Source organism: Taurulus bubalis (assembly GCF_910589615.1).
Source record: "Taurulus bubalis genome assembly, chromosome: 3".
Lineage (NCBI taxonomy): Eukaryota > Metazoa > Chordata > Actinopteri > Perciformes > Cottidae > Taurulus > Taurulus bubalis.
Genome location: NC_136591.1, coordinates 26,552,619 through 26,574,997, shown reverse-complemented (window position 1 = coordinate 26,574,997; position 22,379 = coordinate 26,552,619). Strand labels below are relative to the sequence as shown.

Sequence of the window (22,379 nt, the reverse complement as noted above, 5' to 3'; positions counted from 1 at the left end):
GCGTAACGGACGAAATCTGGTTGAAAAGCGATTTGAATAACAATAGTTTGAGGAAACTGCTTTCTTATTTGCTTAAGGAAGGTGGTATTGGGTCTGACTGCGCATGGTAAATCCCCGAAATGACATTTGGGATTTGAAAGCTGTTTCAAGTGGAACTAGAGTGATCTTCATTTGTCAATATTTACAGGTGTTCCGGCAGGCTGGACCTTTAATTCACTTACGGCTCTGCTGTTATGTCTCGCAACACCGCGGACTGATAAGGTTGGGGATGGACCAAACCTTTGTTATGGATAAACCAAAACATGTTTAATGCCGACGTCTTTACTTCCCAAATACTTAGAGAGAGCACACGCCGTCATTAACAACCTCAGAATGCGTCTGAAACGCCGAATGGGAAAGTAAGCATTACTTTAGTGTATTCTTCTCTCCCGAGTTGTAGCCAATCTGGCAACATCCAAAATGACAAGCAACGGACCTGTCATCGTTTTCGAGTGGCTGAAGACCCTCCAGCTTGCCCAGTACGTCGAGGCCTTTGTGGATAATGGATATGACGATCTGGAGGTTTGCAAACAGATCGGAGACCCCGACCTGGATGCCATAGGGGTCTACATCCCTCACCACAGGCAGAGGATTCACGAGGCGGTGAGGAGGCTGAAAGATGAAGCCAACGAGACGGCCAGTGGACTCTATTTCACCCTGGAGCCGATGCCACCCGCATCCGAGATTTATACCAGTCACATGGTGGACCAGTATGAGTCCAAACTGCGGGGATCCAAGTCCTGGACCGAGCCCAACAGTGACCGGATTGGGCGCAACGGTGGCTACATGGGCGCGCAGAGGAACCTGACGCTGGGCAACAGGAGGGAGCTGGTGATTTACCCCAAGCTGAAGCTGAAGATCATGATCAGGGATAAGCTCATCAGAGACGGAATCAACCTCGCCAAGCCGCCCTACTCTAACAAGGTAAGAGCTACCTGGAGAGACACAGGCCATGAGGGTCACATGGCACAACAGGAAACGCCACCTGTAAAATGGTATGACAGCGGATGAAAAACTGCACAAATGTCCCCACTAAATTTGGTCTCACATCCTCTTTATAAGACACCTGATTGGTATTGGTAAATTGTTTAAAGGGTTTACTTTTCTAAACAATAGCCACACAAATATGTAGTTTTGGATAAAATGTAGTTTTATGGACTAAAAGCAAATTAAATGATTTGCAGAGGTGGTTGGTTATTGCAATGTCCTAAAAGAGTTATATCGCACAAAAGTGTCTGTAACCGGCTCAGCATCATCCATCATTATTGTCTAAAGCCCACTGGCGGTCATATAAAAGTGAATCTTGTATAAAGGGCCCATTTCACTTGTGTTCAACATCAATGTAAGGTTAGAAACTGAGCCACAGGTAAATACCAGTGTGATGGCGAAACAGTTTCAGCCCTGCTGCACTCTGCTGAAGTGAGTGGTTTCTGTCACGGTGAATGATGGGAATGAAGTTGCTGCCGATCAATAAGCAGCGAATGGAGAGGAGATCCTGAGGAGCTTTCACCCTGCCTGTGATTTCCTGTAGGGTGAAGGAGGGGGAGGATTTACACTCTGATTATTAATCTACTCTGACCTCACCTGTCCAGTGACTCGCCTCAGCGTTCAGTGTAGGTGGATCAACCAGCCCCACGAGCATATAAGCCTGACTCTTTGCTGTGATTAATAGAGAATGGGCTGTCGATGGCAGGGGCAGTAATGAAGAGCGCCCAGCTGGGGAGGCTGTCGCAGTCCTGCAGCAAGACTGAGAGGGCCTCTTGTTTGTACAGGACTGGTTGGGCCCTTTCTTCAGAAGTGTCTGAATCATATGCCTTACCAGCTGCGAGGGCTCCACTGAATGACTGCTGTTTACTTACAGGGAGGCTTTTGATTGCCGTGTCTGCAGGCCATTGAGGAGGCAGATATTGTGGCTCCTGTGGTTTTTACTGGGGAAATGCAGCAACATGCACTAGTTTAATGGTCAGCAGACCACACAAAAGCAGTGTTAAGTCAGTCAGTGTTATTTCTATTTCAGAACTAATGATCAAGAGCCTGCTGATTTGCTTCTTTTCAGGAGTTGAACAAGCCTGAGGAATGACGGTGGAAACAACTATATTTCTAAAATCCTGGTTGAGCCCTTGTGTGTCAGTTGGACTGTCAGTATGACTATGCAAATATTCATGTGCAGGTGTTTATAAGGTTTTCAGGTCTCGCTGGCTATTCCAACTGAAACAAGATCCTGAAGATATGGTGTTCATGTAGTGACATGACTTCATAACTACTGTATGTATCTACATTATCATTTATTTAGTTTGACCCAAACTTTAATATCAATTACCCTATCCAGTACTCGCTTGCTTCCAAATTAGCTTTTATAAGTAATTCCGGCTTTTGCATGTTTCGTAAGCTCTCCGTCTATATATTTCTCCAACTTTGGCTGACTGTGAGTCCCACAGAGATTTAGGATTTGTGAGAGATTATCTGCAAAACCCGGGCTGAAACAAAGTGTTGGTTCCAGAGAGTTAAACTATCTCTCCCTTTTGAAGGACGTATTTATTTAGAGCCCAAGCTTTGGCATTGAGGATTTTAGATCGGAATGAGCAGGTCAAGGTCTTTCTCTGCCGCTCCCTCTTGGGCTCTCTTTGTGAGTGTGTCTCACCCTGTAGTTTTGAATTGGCTCCAGCCCAGTGCTTTTCTCCCCGGTAGGAGTGAGAGGAGTGTGAGAGATGGAGCTGTGACCAGCTGATGGAGGTTTGACTAACTGCGCTGTGATTGGTCTGTAGATATCTCCCCTCTCTGTGCCTTTGAGACCAGAGAGCTAGACTCGGGGCAATTACAGGACACAGAAGTCAGTCTCAAGGGATGTTCATTGTATAGTATAACCAAGATCTCCAGCCGCACTTAAACTGTCCTCTGTGCTCTCAATATGGAGGGATTTCTATGGACTCTGGCCTGACAGCCCTCTGTTCATCTGTGTGTCACTGGCCTTGTCTCCATTGTTTGCCATTATGCAAAAAATATAGGGAATATAAGCACTAAGAATCTGAAAACCTCTTCAGTGTGTGCTAGATTATTATCAATTCACTGAAAGGGCTCTGCTGGGTGTAATAAATACCCATGATCCTTATCAAGGCCGCAGAGACCCCTTGTCTACGAGAGAGGAGTATGTCTTATGATGTAAACAAACACTTGTGTTGCACATTACTAAATCTTTCATCAGGGAACAATATAAGCAGACAAGATGGTGCTGCTGTTTGCCTGTTGCCGAATGCACTGCAGTCGTAGAGTTAACTTTATATCAACCCTTTTGGTTGGAACTTTCTCATAAATGTTTGATATACTGAGAGTAAATATGTTAATCTCTGATGATCAGCATCTTTTTAGGTATGTGTCATGTGAACACTGAACAGTATGTCTGGTTTGTAATCCCAAAGCAAACAAACCCATCCTTGTTTTGAAGACCTTGTTTCAGATTTGTGACACTTTAAAGAGTCAAATCTTGCATCTCTCATATGCTTTTATTTCATATTTCTGTTAATCACAAGGGTTGGCATTGGCAGCGCTTGTCTATATTGTGTTCATATCCTTGTAAGAGATATGTTTTATACATTTTATTTAACCTATCCAGTTTTCTATCTGTATTCTATCTTCAACCTGGCTGCAAGACACATTTTCCGTTGGGGACAATACAGTTGAAATTGAAAGGTTTTGTAGTTGTTATGGGCAGTGAACAAGCACAATAGTTGCTCTATTTTTGCATCCAATTCTATTTCTTCCTGTGTCCTATTATCTTTCCAGTGATCTCTGAAGATTTGCATTGTTTTATCTTATCAGAGAAAAATAAACCTTTTATTTTAAATAATTCTGATTAGTGCCAGACTTTGAAGATGCGCGCTCAACCAGAGACGGCAGACACAATAGCGCCTCTTTGTTCGTGCTGTGTTTCAGGAGGAAGTAGCAGCTAAACACTGGGAGATTCTCCATTGTCTGTATGGAGGCTGATGGAGCCGCATGTCCTTTCACTACTTGTCTGTTTTACATTCCCAATTTCCGTCCATTGAAAGAGGCTGCGGAGGCGAGTGTCCAGCATTGTGCTGATGGGTGGGTGATTAAAAAATGTGGGTGTCATGCAGAGAGAGGAAGGGTTGTAAATAGATGGCCACATTGTTTTTGCTGGCTATACTACGCTTAGTGGGTGCTTGGGCAGGAGAGCTATTCTCCCACAGGACAGTTGGATGTTCAAGGCCTTTCTCCGACTCCCACTGAACAGCTGATCAAATGTGGTGGGTGGGAATCGTGAGGCCTCCGGCTTAACCGGCCTGAAGAATGTAAGAAATGCAGTGGACACCCAGAGGTGTTGTGTCTGTCAGGGGGGAAAGCAGAAGGAAAGGTGGCTTTTAACTGCCTGTTTTATTAGCCTTCTTAAGCAAAAAGGAGGAAGTTTGCCACTTTACATGCCAAACTCTCACCTCACTTCCTGTTTCAGTCCTTTTATCTTGACTTGTGTCCCAGCACTTTCACCAAGCAGGAAATTAGATTTTTGTATAAGATGAGGGTCATCTCTTGTTGGCCCATTGTGGTTATTGAGGGCCCTCAGGATGACTGCACAGCTGGTGTGAGAAATAATTAGAGCACTTTTTATAGATATTTAAAATATCATCTATTCAAAGTTGTCCAATCTATTTCCACTGCAGCCAAAATGTGTACGTTCACAGAATAGTGAGGTTCAGGTAAAAGCAGAGATCAAAGATTTCCATTAAAGCTGCAGTATTATGTATTTATTCCTTTCAGTTTCCCACTACATATGCATGCAATATGTGATGTTATTGTCGGATGAAAAGCATACTATATGGCTAAACCAAGAGCTTTTTCATTGCCCCAGTGGAACACTGAGCTTTTCATGAGCTTCTCATTTAGCATATGTTTTCATCTCTGTCCCGTACTATACAGCTGGCGTTCAGCCATAAGGAGGGAGAAAGCCTTTCACAACCGCCTGCGTTTTCCTTGGGCTTTGCCGAAAGTTCTATTTACTTTAGTCTTTATTAAGGGCTTCTTAAAGGCATAATCAACCAAGGACTCATAAGGGGGAAGTCATAAAGAAGTCAAGGACCAGCCTCTATTGTCCTGAGAGGACAGAGAAAGTCAATTAGCAAAGTGAGCTGCTGTTGACGTTCTAGAAAAGCGTGGTTATGTGGAGGACTAAAAAGGGATAGATCACATTCCCATCAGATGGAAAAAGTCACATATACACGTAGTTAGAGGCTTTTTATGTAACAAACCCGCGTTTAAGGCCTTTTGGAACCTTCGTTGTTAAGCATAAACTACAAGTACCAGTATTTAGCTCTTTGGAGAGCATCTGGGTGTAGTGGGGACTGATGGCTATCACAATGACCTTTGACCTTACTGCTTTTGACCTGTGAACTCAAACATACAGCATTGATGTGATCTCAGGAAAGACGACAAAACAGACCACACAATCTTCTCCTTCTCAGTGGGTGTCATACATTACTCACATTACACTTACAGTCTGTCATCTCAAGTGCATGTGATCACTTTCCCATCCGTACACAACCATGTGTGCTGAAAAAAAACTATCACTGCAAAGGCATATTCGCTGGATGGTGTTCCTCTTTTTGTAATGTAGTGAGGGAGTTTCTGTCTTGACCACCCATCTCCTGGGATCCTGTGCAAATGTGGGAAAGTTGTATATGCAGCTGGCCTTCTCATCTGAGCAGGAAGGGGTGAGAGGGGCTCACTCCTACTGTGCTGTTACTCACACGATCAACTGGCTTTTAAGGAACTCTTTTTATTCCCCGGACATGCAAACTTGGTTAGAAAGATGACATTTCACAGAGCTCTAATTTTACAATTCAAAAAAACTTTCTCTCCGTTCGGCAACAGGAGTAATCTGTACAATCTCAACATTTAGACATCTAGTTCATGTTGAAATATTGGATTTAGGCTTGTGGCTGTAAATGTCACTACCTCCAGCCTTTGGAGATATATTATATTTAAATGACATGTGTGAGCTAAAGCATATGTGTATCACTTATGCAGTCATGGTAACATCTTTAAATAAAGCAGGCTAGGCAGGCATTATAGCTATTTTGTTTTCCACTGTGGTGCCGGGGAACAGGTCCTGATGACACACATTCATGACAGATACATTATCAGAGCTATTCTGGTCCAAGGTTTCAGCAGCTTCCAGACAGCCTGTCTACAGGACCACATAATATCTGCTTCAGGAATGTCTGCAGGCTGCATGATCAATATAAAGTATATCGGCCTTTTCTATTTTGACTTGTTTTCTAGTGTAAGTCAATGTTAAGGCATGTAGTCAGGATCCACTATTGTCTTTTCAGTATATCCACTTTGTTCTCACCCATAAGGTGAAAAGGTCACTTTTACTTGACCACATAGAAAACTCAATAATAGGAATTATCCATATGCATTTTATTTCTATATATAAAATTGTTGACATGTTGTCTTTTAACTCGAGGCTATTTCTTTGTGGTTCAGTGCACTGATGGATGATTCCCGTCTGCGGCAGCAAACAGAGAAGCTAGATGTTCGGTCGCTGCTGTAAACATGTTTATTTTTTACACATTACTCTTCTTCCAGTAAATTAATCTCATCATAGTAACAGCAGCTTCTGCTACGGTTACAGTACATGTGCACAATAACGACCCTGTAGTCCTCGTTGAACAGTGGAGATGGAGGAAAATAAAGATATCAAGTACCCCACAAGGATGGAGAGTGACAAAAGAGCAGGCCTGAGCATCTGTCTGTGTCAGGATCCAGATTGCAAACACACTTGCAAATCAACACATCGACACACGTTTCCCCTCTCTGTACACCTCTGTCTAGCACACACTCATTACTGTACTGGCACTGATTACTCTGGAGGGGATCATTACATTTTCTCATAACAGTGCGACCATACATTGTTGCATGCTGCACAGGCGCTCCATGCATGCTCTCAGTCATCTACGGGATTAGGTTTTAGTGTATTGCCACAGGTAGTGATGTGTGACCTACAGTCCGAGAGGGCTAATTAGGTCCGACTCCCACGCATCTACAAGCTAGGTCACACACTAAAGGGGCTTTGTGGCAAGTTGCCATGGAGACAAACGGAAAGATATTTAAAAATCAAACCAAATGTTTTAATGACAATGATTTAGATGGCAGGTGTTACGGTTGGGATTATTGCAGAGTTCCTTCATTCTATCAGCAGTGCGTGTGCTCCATAGAGTTTGAATATTGCTGGAGCTATTTGGTGAAGCAGCTCATCCTCCAATCCTTCTCACATTTGAGAAGCTGAAACCAGAACATTTTGCACTTTCATTTAATAAATGGCTTAAACTATGAAATGATTGTCGATATTGTTCGGAATTCATTTTTTATAAATTAACTAATCAAATAATGGAGTAATCATCGAACCACGACAGCAGCAGTCATCTGCTTGCATGTGCATGAGAGAAATAATATAGACGGTTGTAAACTCCTTGTCCTCTGCTCTTCTAAAAACGTGACAAAGCACATTCTTGTCATTTTTCTCAAGCCCTTCTTCCACATTCTGCCCCAACTGGAGGAATTAATCCTCCTTCCTATGAACATGATGTTAAAAATGAACAATGTTCCTTGCCCTTCACGGGGCTCAGACAAGCTCCGTGAATCAGAGTGATGAATGCGGAAATACGCCGGCTGCTCGTCAGCTTGATGCTACCTGCAGCTCGGTGGAGAGCAGTTTTGGGAGGGTTAAAGCACCATTATCTACAACAGAGCTTAATTGTCCTACATGTAGCTACAGTTTGGCTCATGTCGGCTCATATTTTCTGGACTGTGTTTTAGGCGTATAATGTCGGGGTGTAGAGAGATGAGTGAGGCATGATAGCAGTGAGTATGAGTGTTGCAGGGAAAGACAGGGAGAGCGTGTATAATTACCTCGTCTGAAGCTGCTGCCAGCGTGGTGTACGCAACGCAGCACAACCAACTCTCATCCCCCCCTCATCCCTAATTGGTTCATTTCCAAGGCATGAGGGCAGGGCCGCGCTGAAAGCTTTGATCATGGAGACCACACCAGTGTCGATATGTCCCTACCTGAGTGCTTTTGTAGTGGCTGTGCTCGGCAGGAGATTAAGCCGTACTAAACCCACTGAGTGTCTGTCTGTCTGTCTCTTGCTCTGGCTTCCCTGCGGCTTGACATACCTGAATGTGAACCCTAATTACCTGGCAGTTACTGCATTCCTCAAACACGCCTACGCAAACTCACGGACTGCGTGTTGCATGTGTTCTTTTACAAAGGCAGCGTCGTTTTGTAGGTATGCTTTTGTCTTTTGTGGCGTTTAATGTTAGAAACATTTATGGGTTGCAGCACATTCCAGCAAGAAATTTTCATCTGTTGCGTGTGCATATACGTCTCATTGCAAGGTAACAGGTAACACTATGGGACATATTTCTCTTGCCGTTTGTGCTGATGACAGGTGCTTAGTTAAGCTGAAAAGGTACACTGATGGCAACATACATGAATCATGTATGTTTGATTTTTTAGTTGGTCAAAAGATCTTTGAACAGTATCATCTAACGTGAAATTAATATAAAATACAGAATCTGGCACAGTCACATTATGTTTATATTTCCTCACCATTTATTACATTTTCCCTGATGAGAGGTTAAGGTGATTGGACCAGCTCAGTCTGACTGTGCTTCAGCCAGCTGGTCAAACTCGTCATTAGTGGATCAATCTAGACATGCTCAGTATGGAAGGCTGGAGTTCATCACGCTAATTGCTGCTTTTTGACCCCTGTACATGTTAAAGGTAATTGTTCTATTCATTAAACATTAATCGCTCACCACGCCGCTTCATACAGGGATGAATAGAGACTCCACTGCGTCTGCTGAGGCCGTCCCAAAAAACATTTTTGATCTGAATCTGAATCACACATCATTAAAGGTTCAGTAGGGGTTGGAGTCCTGTGGCTTATGCAGAGAAAAGTTTGGTCAAGTGGGTTATTGTTTGGGTTAACTTTGCCAGACATTATTCAGTTCACCCATTCTAAGCTTACCAAAAATGCTCTTGAACTCTTGAGAGAATGGATAATACCGAGAATATAACCTGAGAACTGAAAACAGTTTACCATTCTGGTGTGTCCACCTCTTTACAAGCAGGTTTTGAGTCATAAAATAAGTAAACGGACACGCACCAGACAAACAAAGCACTGTAGGTGTTTCCACTCCTGCAGCCTCATCCCTCAATGCACATTTATGGGTATGTTTTGTATTATGGGATTCTCATGTAGCCATCTACGGTCACTTTTGTTAATGTCTGAGATGTGCACTCTTGGTTCTGCTTCATCTGCTGGCACTGAACCGCAAAACCACAATTTTTATATCAGCAAATCTTTAAACCGACGCTCTGCCAAACCGACCCCTGTTTGCTTAAATAGCCCTTGAGACGTCTTTTCGAAAGGAAAGTCGGACGAATCTGGAAATGGGTCGTGTCTTCTCTGGTCTCGCAGCATTTCTTTTACATGAGGAGTCTGCCGCCATTGTCCAAGGATCATAGATTATTCTAACCTCGGTTTAGTTCGAGGCTTCATGTTACACAGTCAACTAGAGTCTTGACCTGAATTGAATGTGTGAACAAAGTCATCAAAAAGATTGCCGTCATAAAATTCGGCCTGGTAAACACAGCCATCATAAAGCTTCTCTTCATTGCAGCTGGCCTGGTGTGACTTTTGCTGAAAGGCACCCGTTTATGTAACCAGTCAAGTGACAGATTTCTAAGGCTCAGCTTTGTTTAAAGAGGATTAGGCTAAATCCATATTTATTTCGACATGGGGCAAATTACAACGATAGAAGCTTATTATGAGCATTTTAATATTCTAGTTTATATCTTGGAATAATTGTGGGCTAACACGAAGGAGAGCTAAAACACAGGAGGTTTTTTCAGGACAACTTTGAATACTATGGCTCAACACTTATCCTTTTTCATATTTATTGTTGCCCCTGAGGCCAAAGTTCTCTGCATAGCAACAGCAGACTGATAATCTGACCCTAGCGTGCAGTGGTCACGGCCTTTGGGTGCAGAGAAAGTGCCGTATATCTGCTAAATCACCTCTTCACTATGAATCCACGGAGCACAGATCTGATGTCACACACAAAAGCCAAACAATGAACAGGCCGACTGACAGCTCGCCGTCCGAGCCTGAGCGGAGGGGTCATGCATCAGGAATTTTTTCTGCTCTGCCAAACATCCTCACCGAGTTTCACCTCATTCTCCCTTACTTCCAGGCAGGGGATACAAACTGGAATACAAATTGACAGAGTGGCAGACCTGTCAATCCAACAGGGGGCGGGAGATAAAGACCAAGAAGCAGACAAACTAACAGTGAGAAGAAGTTAGAAATAAAATATGCATCTTTGAGTCACTAATAATTGTCTAATTTTTTAGGCTTTTTAGAGGAAGCACTACCGCTATTTATATTAATCTGTGTTCATCTGCATGTACAAGGTTGTTTGCGGCCTTGAGCGTGAGGCAATTCCTCTTGTACGCTCCAAAGCAGTTAAAAGCTGAATAATTAATATAGAGCCATTAGTTCATGAGTCAGTTCATAAACCATGTCAGGATGATTGCTGAGGTGATAAGATATAGTGACTGAGGGAAGTTCTTGCCGATGGTGCGAGTAAATTATTGCGTGGAAATGAAGCCCCTTGCAGGAATTTGTCTCATCCTTTGATTAAAACGTTTTTTCAAGGACAATTTTTTTCACTTCATGTTTGGCTTTTATCCTTCTCATTTTCAAACCTTCATATGGCAATAAGTGTGAGCACTGAGGAAGTGTATTCCATGGGCAGCAGCATGGGAAGGCTTTGCATTGAGCGTCTCTCAGGACGACTGTATTGTAATATGAGTCTTTATTATGGTCACTTAGCATCTCCCTGGCTTGGACCAACTAGTTTTTGTACCCCCTCAGATGAGAATACACTGTCAGTCCAGAACAATAGGCTGCAAGACTGTGCCTCTTCTCCCAGAAGAGTACTCCATTTATGGAATAGTTGAATGCCAGTAAACCCACCTACATCTCTTTAACGGCACCCTACCCAGCCTTAAAGCTGGCAGTGCCCCCGTATCACCCAGACCTGGTCAAAGCCAAATTCCTTAAACTGCAGGAAATTCCCTGAATTATGCACCAGCTACCAATTTCCTCCTCAGGATCCACAAGTGGAACAAGAATGGCTGAACCAGAGAAATAGATTATCTTACTAATACTTCCTTTTAAGATGACAAAAGGTCTTTACTGACACCAGAGGCAGCCATACTCGGGCTTCTTTGGGAAGTAGATGACAATGCAGCAGTGGAAGTTGAGGGCAGCAATTATGTGTGGAGACGGACTTCATTGTCATGCAGGAATCCCACAGCCGGGTGTACACCAATTGTCATGTAAAGTGGCCATTCATATTTTACAATCTGCTTGCAATGGAGGTTCTGGTTTGGCCTTTGTGTGAACATGATACTGTAGAGACCAGGAAAGGAAGACATGTCTGTAAATATGTTATTACTGGGATGCCCATTTTTAAATCATCCTTTTGAGTACAACATACCTGAACAAACACACACACTAACCATCACTTGCTCTCTTTTTTTCAATCAGCTGCGTATTTCTGTCGAACAAAGGCGTCCCTCCTATTAAGCAGATAAATGTAGGGCATCTTGATTCTTAAATATGTTTGTCTAGAAATCAAAGCTCCTCACCATTTCTGTGATCAAAATCACAACAGAGTGCACAAAGCTCAAGTGCTCTTCTTGTTGATTAGCACGAGGCTTCTCCTGTAACCCTAATCAGTATATTGATGATGAAGCCCCTCCTCGTGAGGAGAGGCAGAGGAGGCTTTTGTTATGAAATGGCATTATGTCCTCAGAGGCTGAACCGCAGATGAGACTGTGTATTCCGGTCACACAAGTGATGCTGTTTATGCAATCTGAAGGAACAGATTCAGAGAATTTCCCATACTCCCTCACTCTCTCTAGTCATAGTAGCTGTGATTGTTTTTAAGTGGTAGTTTACGAGATTTACGTACGATGTACATATAATGTAGAATACATTTCTAAATCGTCTTAATTCCATACAAGGCTTTGCATCTCAAACTAATGACCGTTTTTTGTTTATTAAACAATGCTTTTGAACTCAATTATAGATAAAATTACTGAATAAAATGTGGATTTTTCTGTAATATACAAACTTATGTTTTTCCAAACATCCCACTGTTTCCGTTTTTAGAAATGTCAAATGCTTTACTTCCTGTCAACCAGAAGATAGTTCTGAGAAAAAACTAGCCTAACTGTTTAGAACCAAAACTTTAAAAGTCTTTAAATAAATGGGTACAAGTTAAATCACACCAAAATAGACACACACCAAATTATATATATATTTTTAACCAAGGCCTTCCTTCATGAATAATTTGGCGCTTTTGTGCTCCTCCCCTCATAGGAAGCAGCGTGTTTTTGTTCTGGCTGCTTTGCCATGGCTGTCTCATCAGCCTGCTGTGAAACGGGCCTTTACACTAGACGCACATCACTGCGACTGCTGTGTGAGAAAGCATGCATGCATCTCAGTACCAGTTAGTATCCCAATAGGCCGCAGGGGTCTCTAAATTAGTCTTATGTAAGCTACTCAATATCTACAAGGCTCAGGGGCTGTCAAAAAGAGTCTGATGAGACAAGTGTGGCATAACTATGTGCGTTTTCTCTCCGGGAGTTTGCAGACTGAATGTGTTGCAGACTGAATTGGGAGTTGATTGCAAAATGAGATGGCATACTTGTATCTGCCAGCCCCTTAAGTGGTGAAGAAGTCTTTTCAACAGCGGAAGAAATATATTTGGTGAAGTTTTTCTGACTAAATTAACCATACTTGACTGTATTGTGCAGGAGTCCACTTTCTTCTGTATCCCCCTCAGTGTTGAAATACTGATCATATTCAGCATCTCTCCTTGCCTCTGCAGTCCAATGGCTGATTAAAGGCCATGTGGGCGCTTGCCAAGGACGCTTCCTATCAAGTCAGCACTTTGGCCCCCCAGGAGATGGAAACAGCCCTGTGATGTAAAACACTGGCAGAGGTGTGTCATAGCTTTTTTTTCAATGAGGCCCTGAGCTGAAGCAGTGCATGTGCGTGCGTGTGCGTGTGTGTGTGTGTGTGTGTGTGTGTGTGTGTGTGTGTGTGCGTGTGTGTGTGTGTGGGTGCTCACACACTCTGAAGGCTTAGTTTTCTATCTGCCATCCCAGAATCCTCACTCCTCAAGCATGACTGCTACTTTAACACATTAACACTGCTTCTACACTTAGCCGAGAGTGTAAACAAGTACAATATTTTGATGCTGTTAAGCCTCTCCTCATATTTGGACGTCTCCAGTGACAACTTCCTCTTATGGTATTCTCCGCCTGTTGAAAGGGAGACCGAAGCCTGGTTATTTATGTTGACAGTCCCCACGGCCCTAAATGAAGCCCCCCACTGAACCCCATTTACAACCAGCTTATTATAGTATGTCAAGTCTGGCATCCTTACTCTTTTCCAAGCGGTGGAAGTGTGATTTTTTTTTTTACTGTGATAGGTTCCCAAGGGCAACATGTAGGAGCGCCGCTGAGAGTTTTTGGTGGTGTGCTCTCCTGAGATCCTGTGGACAATAAGCCCAGTGACAGGCATCACTAACATGGCTGCTGCAGTAATCATAATGACTGAGATCAGTTCTGCTGCTCTGTTAGGGCTTTCTGGGTGTCATTTATTGACAGGCAGTAGGCGACTTAGACCCAGTGCTGCAGTTCCCCCAACTGCCTAATTTGCTTCCCATCTTGCATGTCGCACCTCAGGATTTGAAGGCCAGGGTGCTCGTCAAAGCTAAAGAAATAGGTCACTATGTGTTGAAGGAGTGAGCAATTGGGTGTGTGGAAGCATAGTATGTTGTATATGCATCAAACGCCTTTCTGCTAAATACCAAGCGCTTGGAGGAATGCATCACTAGAGATGAGGACCCATAGTCATTCAATCCTGAAGGGTTTGACTCCAGGCATGTCCTGTAGGAATATACCATCTCAGCCAATCCTGGAATGCCCGCAGGCTCTCAGCTGCTAATGTGCTTCTAACGGCGTGTCACGTATCTTCCTACTGAAGGTCAGAGGTTGAGTAGAAGCGTTCATCTGGTCTCCACCGAGGCGGAAAGGCCGCAGCAAAAGGGGATGTGTGGCTTGTGCCGGGTCGACGAGAGCCACTCGGGGCGGCCTTGAGCATGCCAAGTCCCCATTTCCACACATTTTCATTTCTGTCGTTAATACGCTGCTTATTCAGGGAGGGGGCATGTTCTTCCTTCTATTGCTTTGTCTGTTCTTCCTTCTCTTGCTTTGTCTCTTCAGTGCAGTTTGGAGATCCCTGTGAAGGTGTGATTCATTATTTGTTAGAGAGTGAGGCGCTCACGCCAGTGGAAGCACAGACTTCAAATCACGCACAAACTAAAATATTTAGTCTTGTACTGTTTATTTAGGGTTCCAAAAAAAAGGAAAAAAAAGACACTTTTGTTGTTGATATAAAAATTGCATCAAGATACAGCTTTAGGTCTCATGAATGCTTTATACTTTAATGTGTTTTTCAATGACATTCAGTTGTATTCAATGCTGAAATGGAAGCAACTTACTAATACTGACTATTCCTGTTTTTCTTTCATACTATAATGGGAACACTTCATTTGTGTGTTTCCATGTACGTAAATGATCCTCCTTGTCTCCTATTCTGGCTGGAGTCAGGGCTGTTCCACCAGCAAAACCAGTGCATCAGACTCCGATGGCCTCAATATCGTGGGTGGATGCCAGCTTTAAGTCTGATATGACCCCTCCTCCTCATTTTTTATCTTGTCTGTAAATAAGAACAACATTAATAGACATGTGAGCTTGAGCTGTCAAATGCAATGTGGGTCACAATGACATAAACCATGTGCTAAACACACTACAGCAGAGTTCAACACAATGCATGTTTTAAGCCAGATCACATGGCTTCATAAGATTACTGAACAGTGTTTAACACCCTGGATTCCTCTGGAAATGTCAATTTATGCAGTCTAGTCTCATCTCCAGAGAGGAGGTTAGTTATTCAGTAGTGGAGGCATCATTTACATCAATTACACAAGTGTTTTTTTGTTTTGTTTTAGTATTCATTTCATCTGTTTGTTTACTTTGAAAGAGTTGCCTCTTCGTTATAATTTCAGTACGGCTAAGAAGGAACAGAGAAAACTAAGCTTTGATTTGTTTATCTCCATTTTCTGGGACAGTAGCTTCATCTAGTGTGTGTGTGTGTGTGTGTGTGTGTGTGTGTGTGTGTGTGTGTGTGTGTGTGTGTGTGTGTGTGTGTGTGTGTGTGTGTGTGTGTGTGTGTGTGTGTGTCTCTGTCTGCTCTCACTCCTCTGTCTCAGCAGAGGGAAACTCGCTGACAGAGGCTCTTTGTTAATAGGGCGGAGAGAGAGATGAGACTAGGTCATACAGGCAGATTAGTGCTCATTGAAATCCTATAGGAAAGGTCATTTACATAGTGCTGCCTAAATCCACTTGTGACCTCATTTGTGAACCCATTCACAACCCTGACACCCTCCACTCCCATCTGACACTGTTTGGTAAACAAATGGTGAAGCATGCTTATCATGTGCTTTTGCTGTGTGAGTCTGGCTCTGCAGTGTAATGGGCAGATGTGTGTGTCTGTCAAGTGGCCATTTTTTCAGCTGACCTGAGTTAAGTTACAGAGTTTCACTCGCCTGTGATATTTGTTTTAAGGAGCTTTGGCTGACCCCAGCACATTTTTTTGTATGAATGCTCAGTTTGTTTTGTATTTGTCAGACTGCTGAGACCGACAGCAGGAGTTTGTCTGGTAACTTTATTTTCCTTAAATGAGGATGAGAATGTGGAAATGACTAATGTCACTGTGAAGAGAAATATCCTAAGTCTATAGAGAAGAAGAAAAAAAGCTTTCTGCTCGTTCCTCCTTTTTTGGCAAATTCAACTAGGTAGTAAACAAAAGCACTTAAACATTAGATTACTATAATACTAAAAACTGGCAATTTGTATAGAAACAATGGGATTAATCCACACTATTTACATGCATGTAGCAGGACAGCCATAACTAGATTATATTGTTGCATGAGAGACATACTAAGCTCCTTAGCTGTAGCAAACATGCCAAAATAGACAAAGAAGGCAAAAAAGGCTATATGTTTGCTCTAAATTCCACATTATGCTTTACTAGACAATGGAATCCACCCACCCTTTATTGACACATCCCTAAATTGTCACTAAAGAAAACTCTGTAAAAAAAAATCTGTAATTTCCCTAATTGGCAGAAATGTAATGCTCTTAAGGCGGAACAGTGTCCCATCAGGAGTGAGAGAAGAAAGGATGAACTGAAAACCAGGATTCAAGGGCCTCAGTTTTACCATGGCAACAATTGTCATTGAAGAGGTTGCAGATGTGTCTTTCACATGACACTTGAGAAGTCTTTGTCTGTTGCCAAATATTGGCCTTCAGTGTGCTTTCATTGTCTAGACTGTTTGCATGTTGTGTGGCTGTACAAGTGTTAATTGTACATTATGTTGTGTTTCCTCCTGAATGGATAAGTGAGGTCCTTGATAGGCAGACGCTGTCTGCACTTTAGTCTGTAGAAATAAAGATCGCCTGGCTGTGACTGAGACACCACGAAATAGAGAGAGAGGAAGCAAGGCGGCTGAAGCGAGCTCACATGTTTTCTATTTGTTTTCCCTTGATTGCCTTCTGTTTCCCAAATTTAACATCCATGAGCCTTACTCGTCCTCGTGAATCACACTGAATCGTGCTAAAATGAGCAGCCTTGTGGGAATAAAGGGTTTAAATCGGTGGTTTGTCAGATGTGGTGTTATGGGGCGAGCTTTATTCGTCAGCTGCTGCTTTAGCCTTGGTTCAGCACCATCTCCTTCTGGCTTTCTCACCTTCTGATACATGATGACAACCGTAATCTGATTGGATTGAGAGGAATCTCTCTCTCGCAGCTCCAGGACACTGTGAGCACGACGACGCTGCACGGCATGTCCCTATCGCACTGTGACAGGTTTTCTCTGTTTCGTATCAGTCACAGTAAAATGTTCCACAGGAGCAGTGCCTCTCTAGTGTCTGGTTTAATTTTGCTTGCGTGTGCCGTGATGAATTGGACATGGTATTAGTGCGTGTGGAGGTAACGCTGTCTGCTTGCTAAACAGCCGGGTGCAGCGCCGCTTGTAGAACTACGGCTACGATGCTTATTGTGTAGAGTTGCACACCTCAGCATTGATTTACTGTAGCTGGCTTCAGGTGCATTAATGCAAATGCATGGGCACAGTGTCCATGCTGGAGGAGATGACATAAAGGTGTCGAACACTCCCAGAGATCGAGAGAAGCCAGGGAGGATTGCGCGCCTGTCTGATTTAACCTGTCTGTGTCAGTGTCAGAGAGTTTACTTTGTAATAGTCGGCAAAGGGGAGGATGAATCGGATTGGTGCTGGCCCGCCATAATAGACTTTAAAGTATTTTTAGATATTTGTTATTTGGATAATTTGAGATATATTTTTCAGAAAAGAATTCTCCACTCCATGAAAAAACCTTCAACGCATTATTCTTTCTGGCGATAGGATTAGGAAGTGTTGGCTAGTTTTACAGCAAGCTGACAAGTGGTATTCATGTCATAAAATACATTTCAGTTTATTTCTCCCAACAAAAATCACTCATATATATATATATATATATATATATATATATATATATATATATATATATATATATATGTGTGTGTGTGTGTGTGTGTGTGTGTGTGTGTGTGTGTGTGTATATATATATATTGTATGTATCGGCTGATTAATCGTCTATCAGCTTTTTCCTGCTCCAAACTATCGTTATTAAAATTAATGAATTCCTTGGCTTTTGTATATGCCATTAAGCTTTACTAAACCTAAGATCATTTTAATTTGGCCTATCCTTGCTGATTTTCTCCAGTCTGATTTTACGCACATGCACACTGTCTTCCTCTGGATGGTAATTCATGTCACACTGCGACACAGACTCATTTACAGTTGTAGCTGTTAGCCTGTCTCTATTCATCAGGGTGTCTGAGAGCAGCACTGAGCCAGGGTCACCTGTTTTGCATGAATGCCCCTTCAATGACCTTCAATGATTAATCCCATAATAATTCTTCACTTTGAACAATGCATGTTGTCAAGCTACATTTCTAACTTTTCAGGCACTAAGGATTTAAAAACCATTTCCGGCAACATGCAGCAGTTCTTCTTGCAGAATGTCCAGCACATGTAAGAGCAGCAGCTGGCCTCTGATTGCCAAAAATAGTGTAGGAGTATAATGGTTAAGAAATGGTATACTGTTCCTTTTTAATATAACTACATACCTATTGGACATTTCACTTATGCGGGCGGTTGCTCCGTCTAAATATTAAGGCAGCTCCTGATTATCTTAAAAAAGCAAGGAGTTTTAATCTTTGGTAATTGAAAACCCTGCTGGGATTAAATGAGTCACAATGTGACACCCTGCAGAACTTCAACACTGTGTCTGCTTCCTGTCTGCTCCCTTTTCCCCTCCCGATTGCAAAAAAACTAGAGGTTCCTAATCCTAAATTCATATGACCACATCTACATTTCTTCATTTACATCACGAGTGAGTGGCATGATGCAGATCGTTCTGCACCAACAAGGGACCAATCAGACGTTGTGGCAAAACATCTCTTTCTTTTTTTGCGAGGTAGCTGAATAATAAATGTATATTGAATTTTATTTAAATTCAGTCTATTGCCTTTGGTGAAGGTGAATCACTTCATTTGCATAGTATGAAATAATAATGGGTATTTAGGCGTCTTTCTGTAAAGTATATAACTTTCCTTGTACTTTAATCTTGCGAACACTTTGTTTAGCTTTAACTTTTTTTGAAACACTATATTCCCAATATTCACAGAGGGCTCAGTGACATTAGACTTTTTAAATTGTTTTTGAAAGACATATATAACTGACAGTTTGTTTTTAACAAGGCCTTCACACTGATTCTGCATCCATTTAGTGCTAATGATATCCACGGCACCAAAATACCATTGTCATTTTGTCCAGACTTTTGTCTCACAACTCTCAAAACACGAGAGGAGGCTGCTAAAATCATGAATGAATGATGTCTGTGGATTAAGAAAGAAGCTGGCGATTTATCATTGTGAATACGTCTTCCATATTTGACATGTTCTATAAGCTCAACAAGGTCTTGCATGATGCATCTACATTAAGGGGGATTATCATATGTAGGTTACAGTTTCTGAAGACATTCATAAACAAGCTCACGTGGAGTTTTTAAATATAAACTATCTTCACTGTTACACACTGTTGCATTATTCTCAGATCGAGCCTTAGGGAAACCACACTGATGTGCTCAGCAGTCATTGTTTCAATGTTCACAGCTTGTAAAGTAGGAAAAGAACAGACAGTGGAGTTTATGCCTTGGTTAAAGTTAGTGCTGAAAATATGGATGAATCAATTAGTGGATTGATAAGACTCTAATCAAGGGAGACAATATTAGCACAAAGGTGTCTGAAGCCAATGTCATTTGCACATGATCCCTGGACACATCAGATACTGTAGGTCTATATGTAGCCTACCTGAAGTCCTGAGTTTGACCCATTCATCACAACATAATCCTTATTCAAACTTTGGTGCTCTTTATACTACTACTGTTACTTTACTACTGCTGTTAAATATTAGAAAGGGGACCTTTAATCTAAGTAATTTATCCATCAAATATTCCATGCATTTATTATGGTAAAAAGAAAGTCACAATTTTAAGAATTTTCTTTTCTGTTTTATACCTCTAAATTTAATATGTTGGACTGTGGGCTGTTGGTTGTGGCATTTTAGGTTCTAAAAGTATCATCATTGGCATTTTTTGCTATTTTCTGGCATTATATTTTCCGGCAAAAAAAATAAATAGAAAATATATATATATATATTTGGGTGAGGTGAGTAATCAATAATATAAATAAACATTTACATTTGACAATTACTTTTTAATTGATCCAGGAAATGAGCCTATGGTTTATTGAGTTATGCACACACACACACACACACACACACACACACACACACACACACACACACACACACACACACACACACACACACACACACACACAACACACACACACACACACACACACACACACACACACACACACACACACACATATATATATAAAAATATATATATTCACCCCTGGGACACACAAAGGCTATAACATGTTAAAATGATTTTCCATATCCAATAATTAAGCATTGACTGATCGGTCAGCTCAAGGACGTGTCGTTGGTTTCTGGGTCATCCGACTATTTAGACCATGAGTTGCATTTGTTTTATTACCCACTCCAGTTGGATAAGGTGAATCCATACTTTGAAGGCCTTTGTGATTTACTCCTTGATTAATAGATGGTTAGTAATTCCTGAATACTCCAGATCATCGTGGGTAAAGCAACCATCTGCCAGCTTTGCCGTGCTTTATTACCCCAAAGGGAGGAGAATGGTTAATAAAGATGAGCCCAGTCAAGCAAATTAGCCTTTTACTTTCTTGGGGTTAGTCGTTCACCGACTGTGTGTTCGCACATATTTGGTCATTAAGTTGGCAGAGTTGAGTCGCCGGGGCAGCAGAGGTGATTCTCCATGGTGAAGCCCGTTAGTCAGATCCAGTGAAGACCCCTCATTGTGAAGCGAGGAGCTACGCGAGGCCGATTCCAGAAACCATGAGATCCGAGCTGATGCTACACTGCCTTGCCAGACGAGTTGGCAGATGGTAAATAACCACAACTATTGGTCTCACACAGAGGGTTTAATAGGGTAGTTATGGTAAATATGGTGTAATTATAGATAACGATGGTTTCAGTGTCGATGAAGGGTATTATGTGGAGAACCTAAAGTCCTTCAGTGCTCAGTGTGAATGAAAGCAACATTGTTATTGACTTAACTAAGACCCAGTATTAAAGTTGTGTAGCTGTTTTGCAAGCTTATTCTACAATAATTGGGCAAAATTGATTTTTTCCCTAAAGAACTAGAACTAAAGTCTGAGACATTTTTGTAACTTAACCATTAAAGCACCGCAGGAGAATTTGCATACATCTTGGAATTGATTCTCTCTGTCCTTGCTTAGCTGCAAGTCATTGTTTGATCTTTGGTCATGGTGTGGAGTTCAAAGAGACTTCTAAATTTCATGCTGAACATTTTGACTACGATGTCTTCTTACTTATCACAAGTCAAACTCTTTGGTTTCTTGTATTGAGGGCAAAAGAACCATTTCCTGCTGATCAGAAATGTTTCCGCTGGTCTCGAGACATTCCTTGGCCTTTCCACACTGATCATTAGACGTGCTGTGGGAAATACGAAATGCAGAGCATCTTATGGAAGCGCTCTCTTTAATTTTAAGTAATTTTTGTCAGCACCAATCCCTTGAGTCAGATGGTCTACAAGAAGATATGTTATGTTGGATAACATATTCATACTTTTTATGTTCTGATGCTGCATACGTGTACATGTTGTAGATGTGATGCATACAAGTCTTATTATTCGTGTAATTACTACACAAAGCATTTTATGTAATCACAAATACCTGACCAATAAGTGACCAATTTCTCTACTTTTAGTTATCATTGTATTCATTTTGTCATAAGGGCTGGAAAAGTTCATGCAACATTATTTTTCCCATGTAAAAAGATTTGTTTAAAAGGACTGTGGTATATTTAAATGGAATTATGAGCTAATTTGGATGATAATGTTTCAGATTTAGCCAGGAGGAACAAAAATGAACACCCATTATTCTTTTCATTACGTTCTGTTCCATTAGGGGTAGTAGGTGTTATCTAAGTGGCACGCTCTGTTTAAACCAGCATAGGCAGACACAATTCTCAAAAGCATCTTTCACTGTCCTCTTGTCCAGTTCCTGTTTGAAGGGGATTACATTGTGCTCCATCTCTAATTTAGGCAATAACATAGCAGAAAGCGTGAGAAATGGATTGGGAGGCTGCAACAGGGAGCATGTGCTCAGCTGCTGTCTGCTGTAGTGCACCGAGCCATAATTAGTCTATTACAGCAGGGCAGTAGCGATGGTTTATATGATCTAGTGCTATTAGAGCACTTAAAGTCAGCATGGCTTCTGATCATTTAGGCCCGCTGAGCAGTTATGCCGGATGGGCCGCATAGACTCTTTATCATATTCTGTTGGCCCGAGCAGATGTGCCAAAAACCACACAAACCACGGTGATAGAAATACATTTTACATATTTTTTTCTCGTCGTTT

At 41.9% G+C, this 22,379-nt stretch overlaps 1 protein-coding gene across 3 annotated transcripts in view; it reads left to right on the top strand.

The window, feature by feature from the left end:
- Positions 1–459: 459 nt before the first annotated feature.
- The window catches only part of sash1a (SAM and SH3 domain containing 1a), a gene marked incomplete at its 5' end in the record, with an annotated part of 148,000 nt that continues 126,080 nt past the window's right edge, over positions 460–22,379 (top strand). For all 3 annotated transcript variants that reach the window (XM_079216194.1, XM_079216193.1, XM_079216192.1), the window contains one exon: positions 460–963. In XM_079216194.1, coding sequence (XP_079072320.1) covers positions 460–963 — 504 coding nt within the window. The remainder of the gene's footprint in view (positions 964–22,379) is intronic.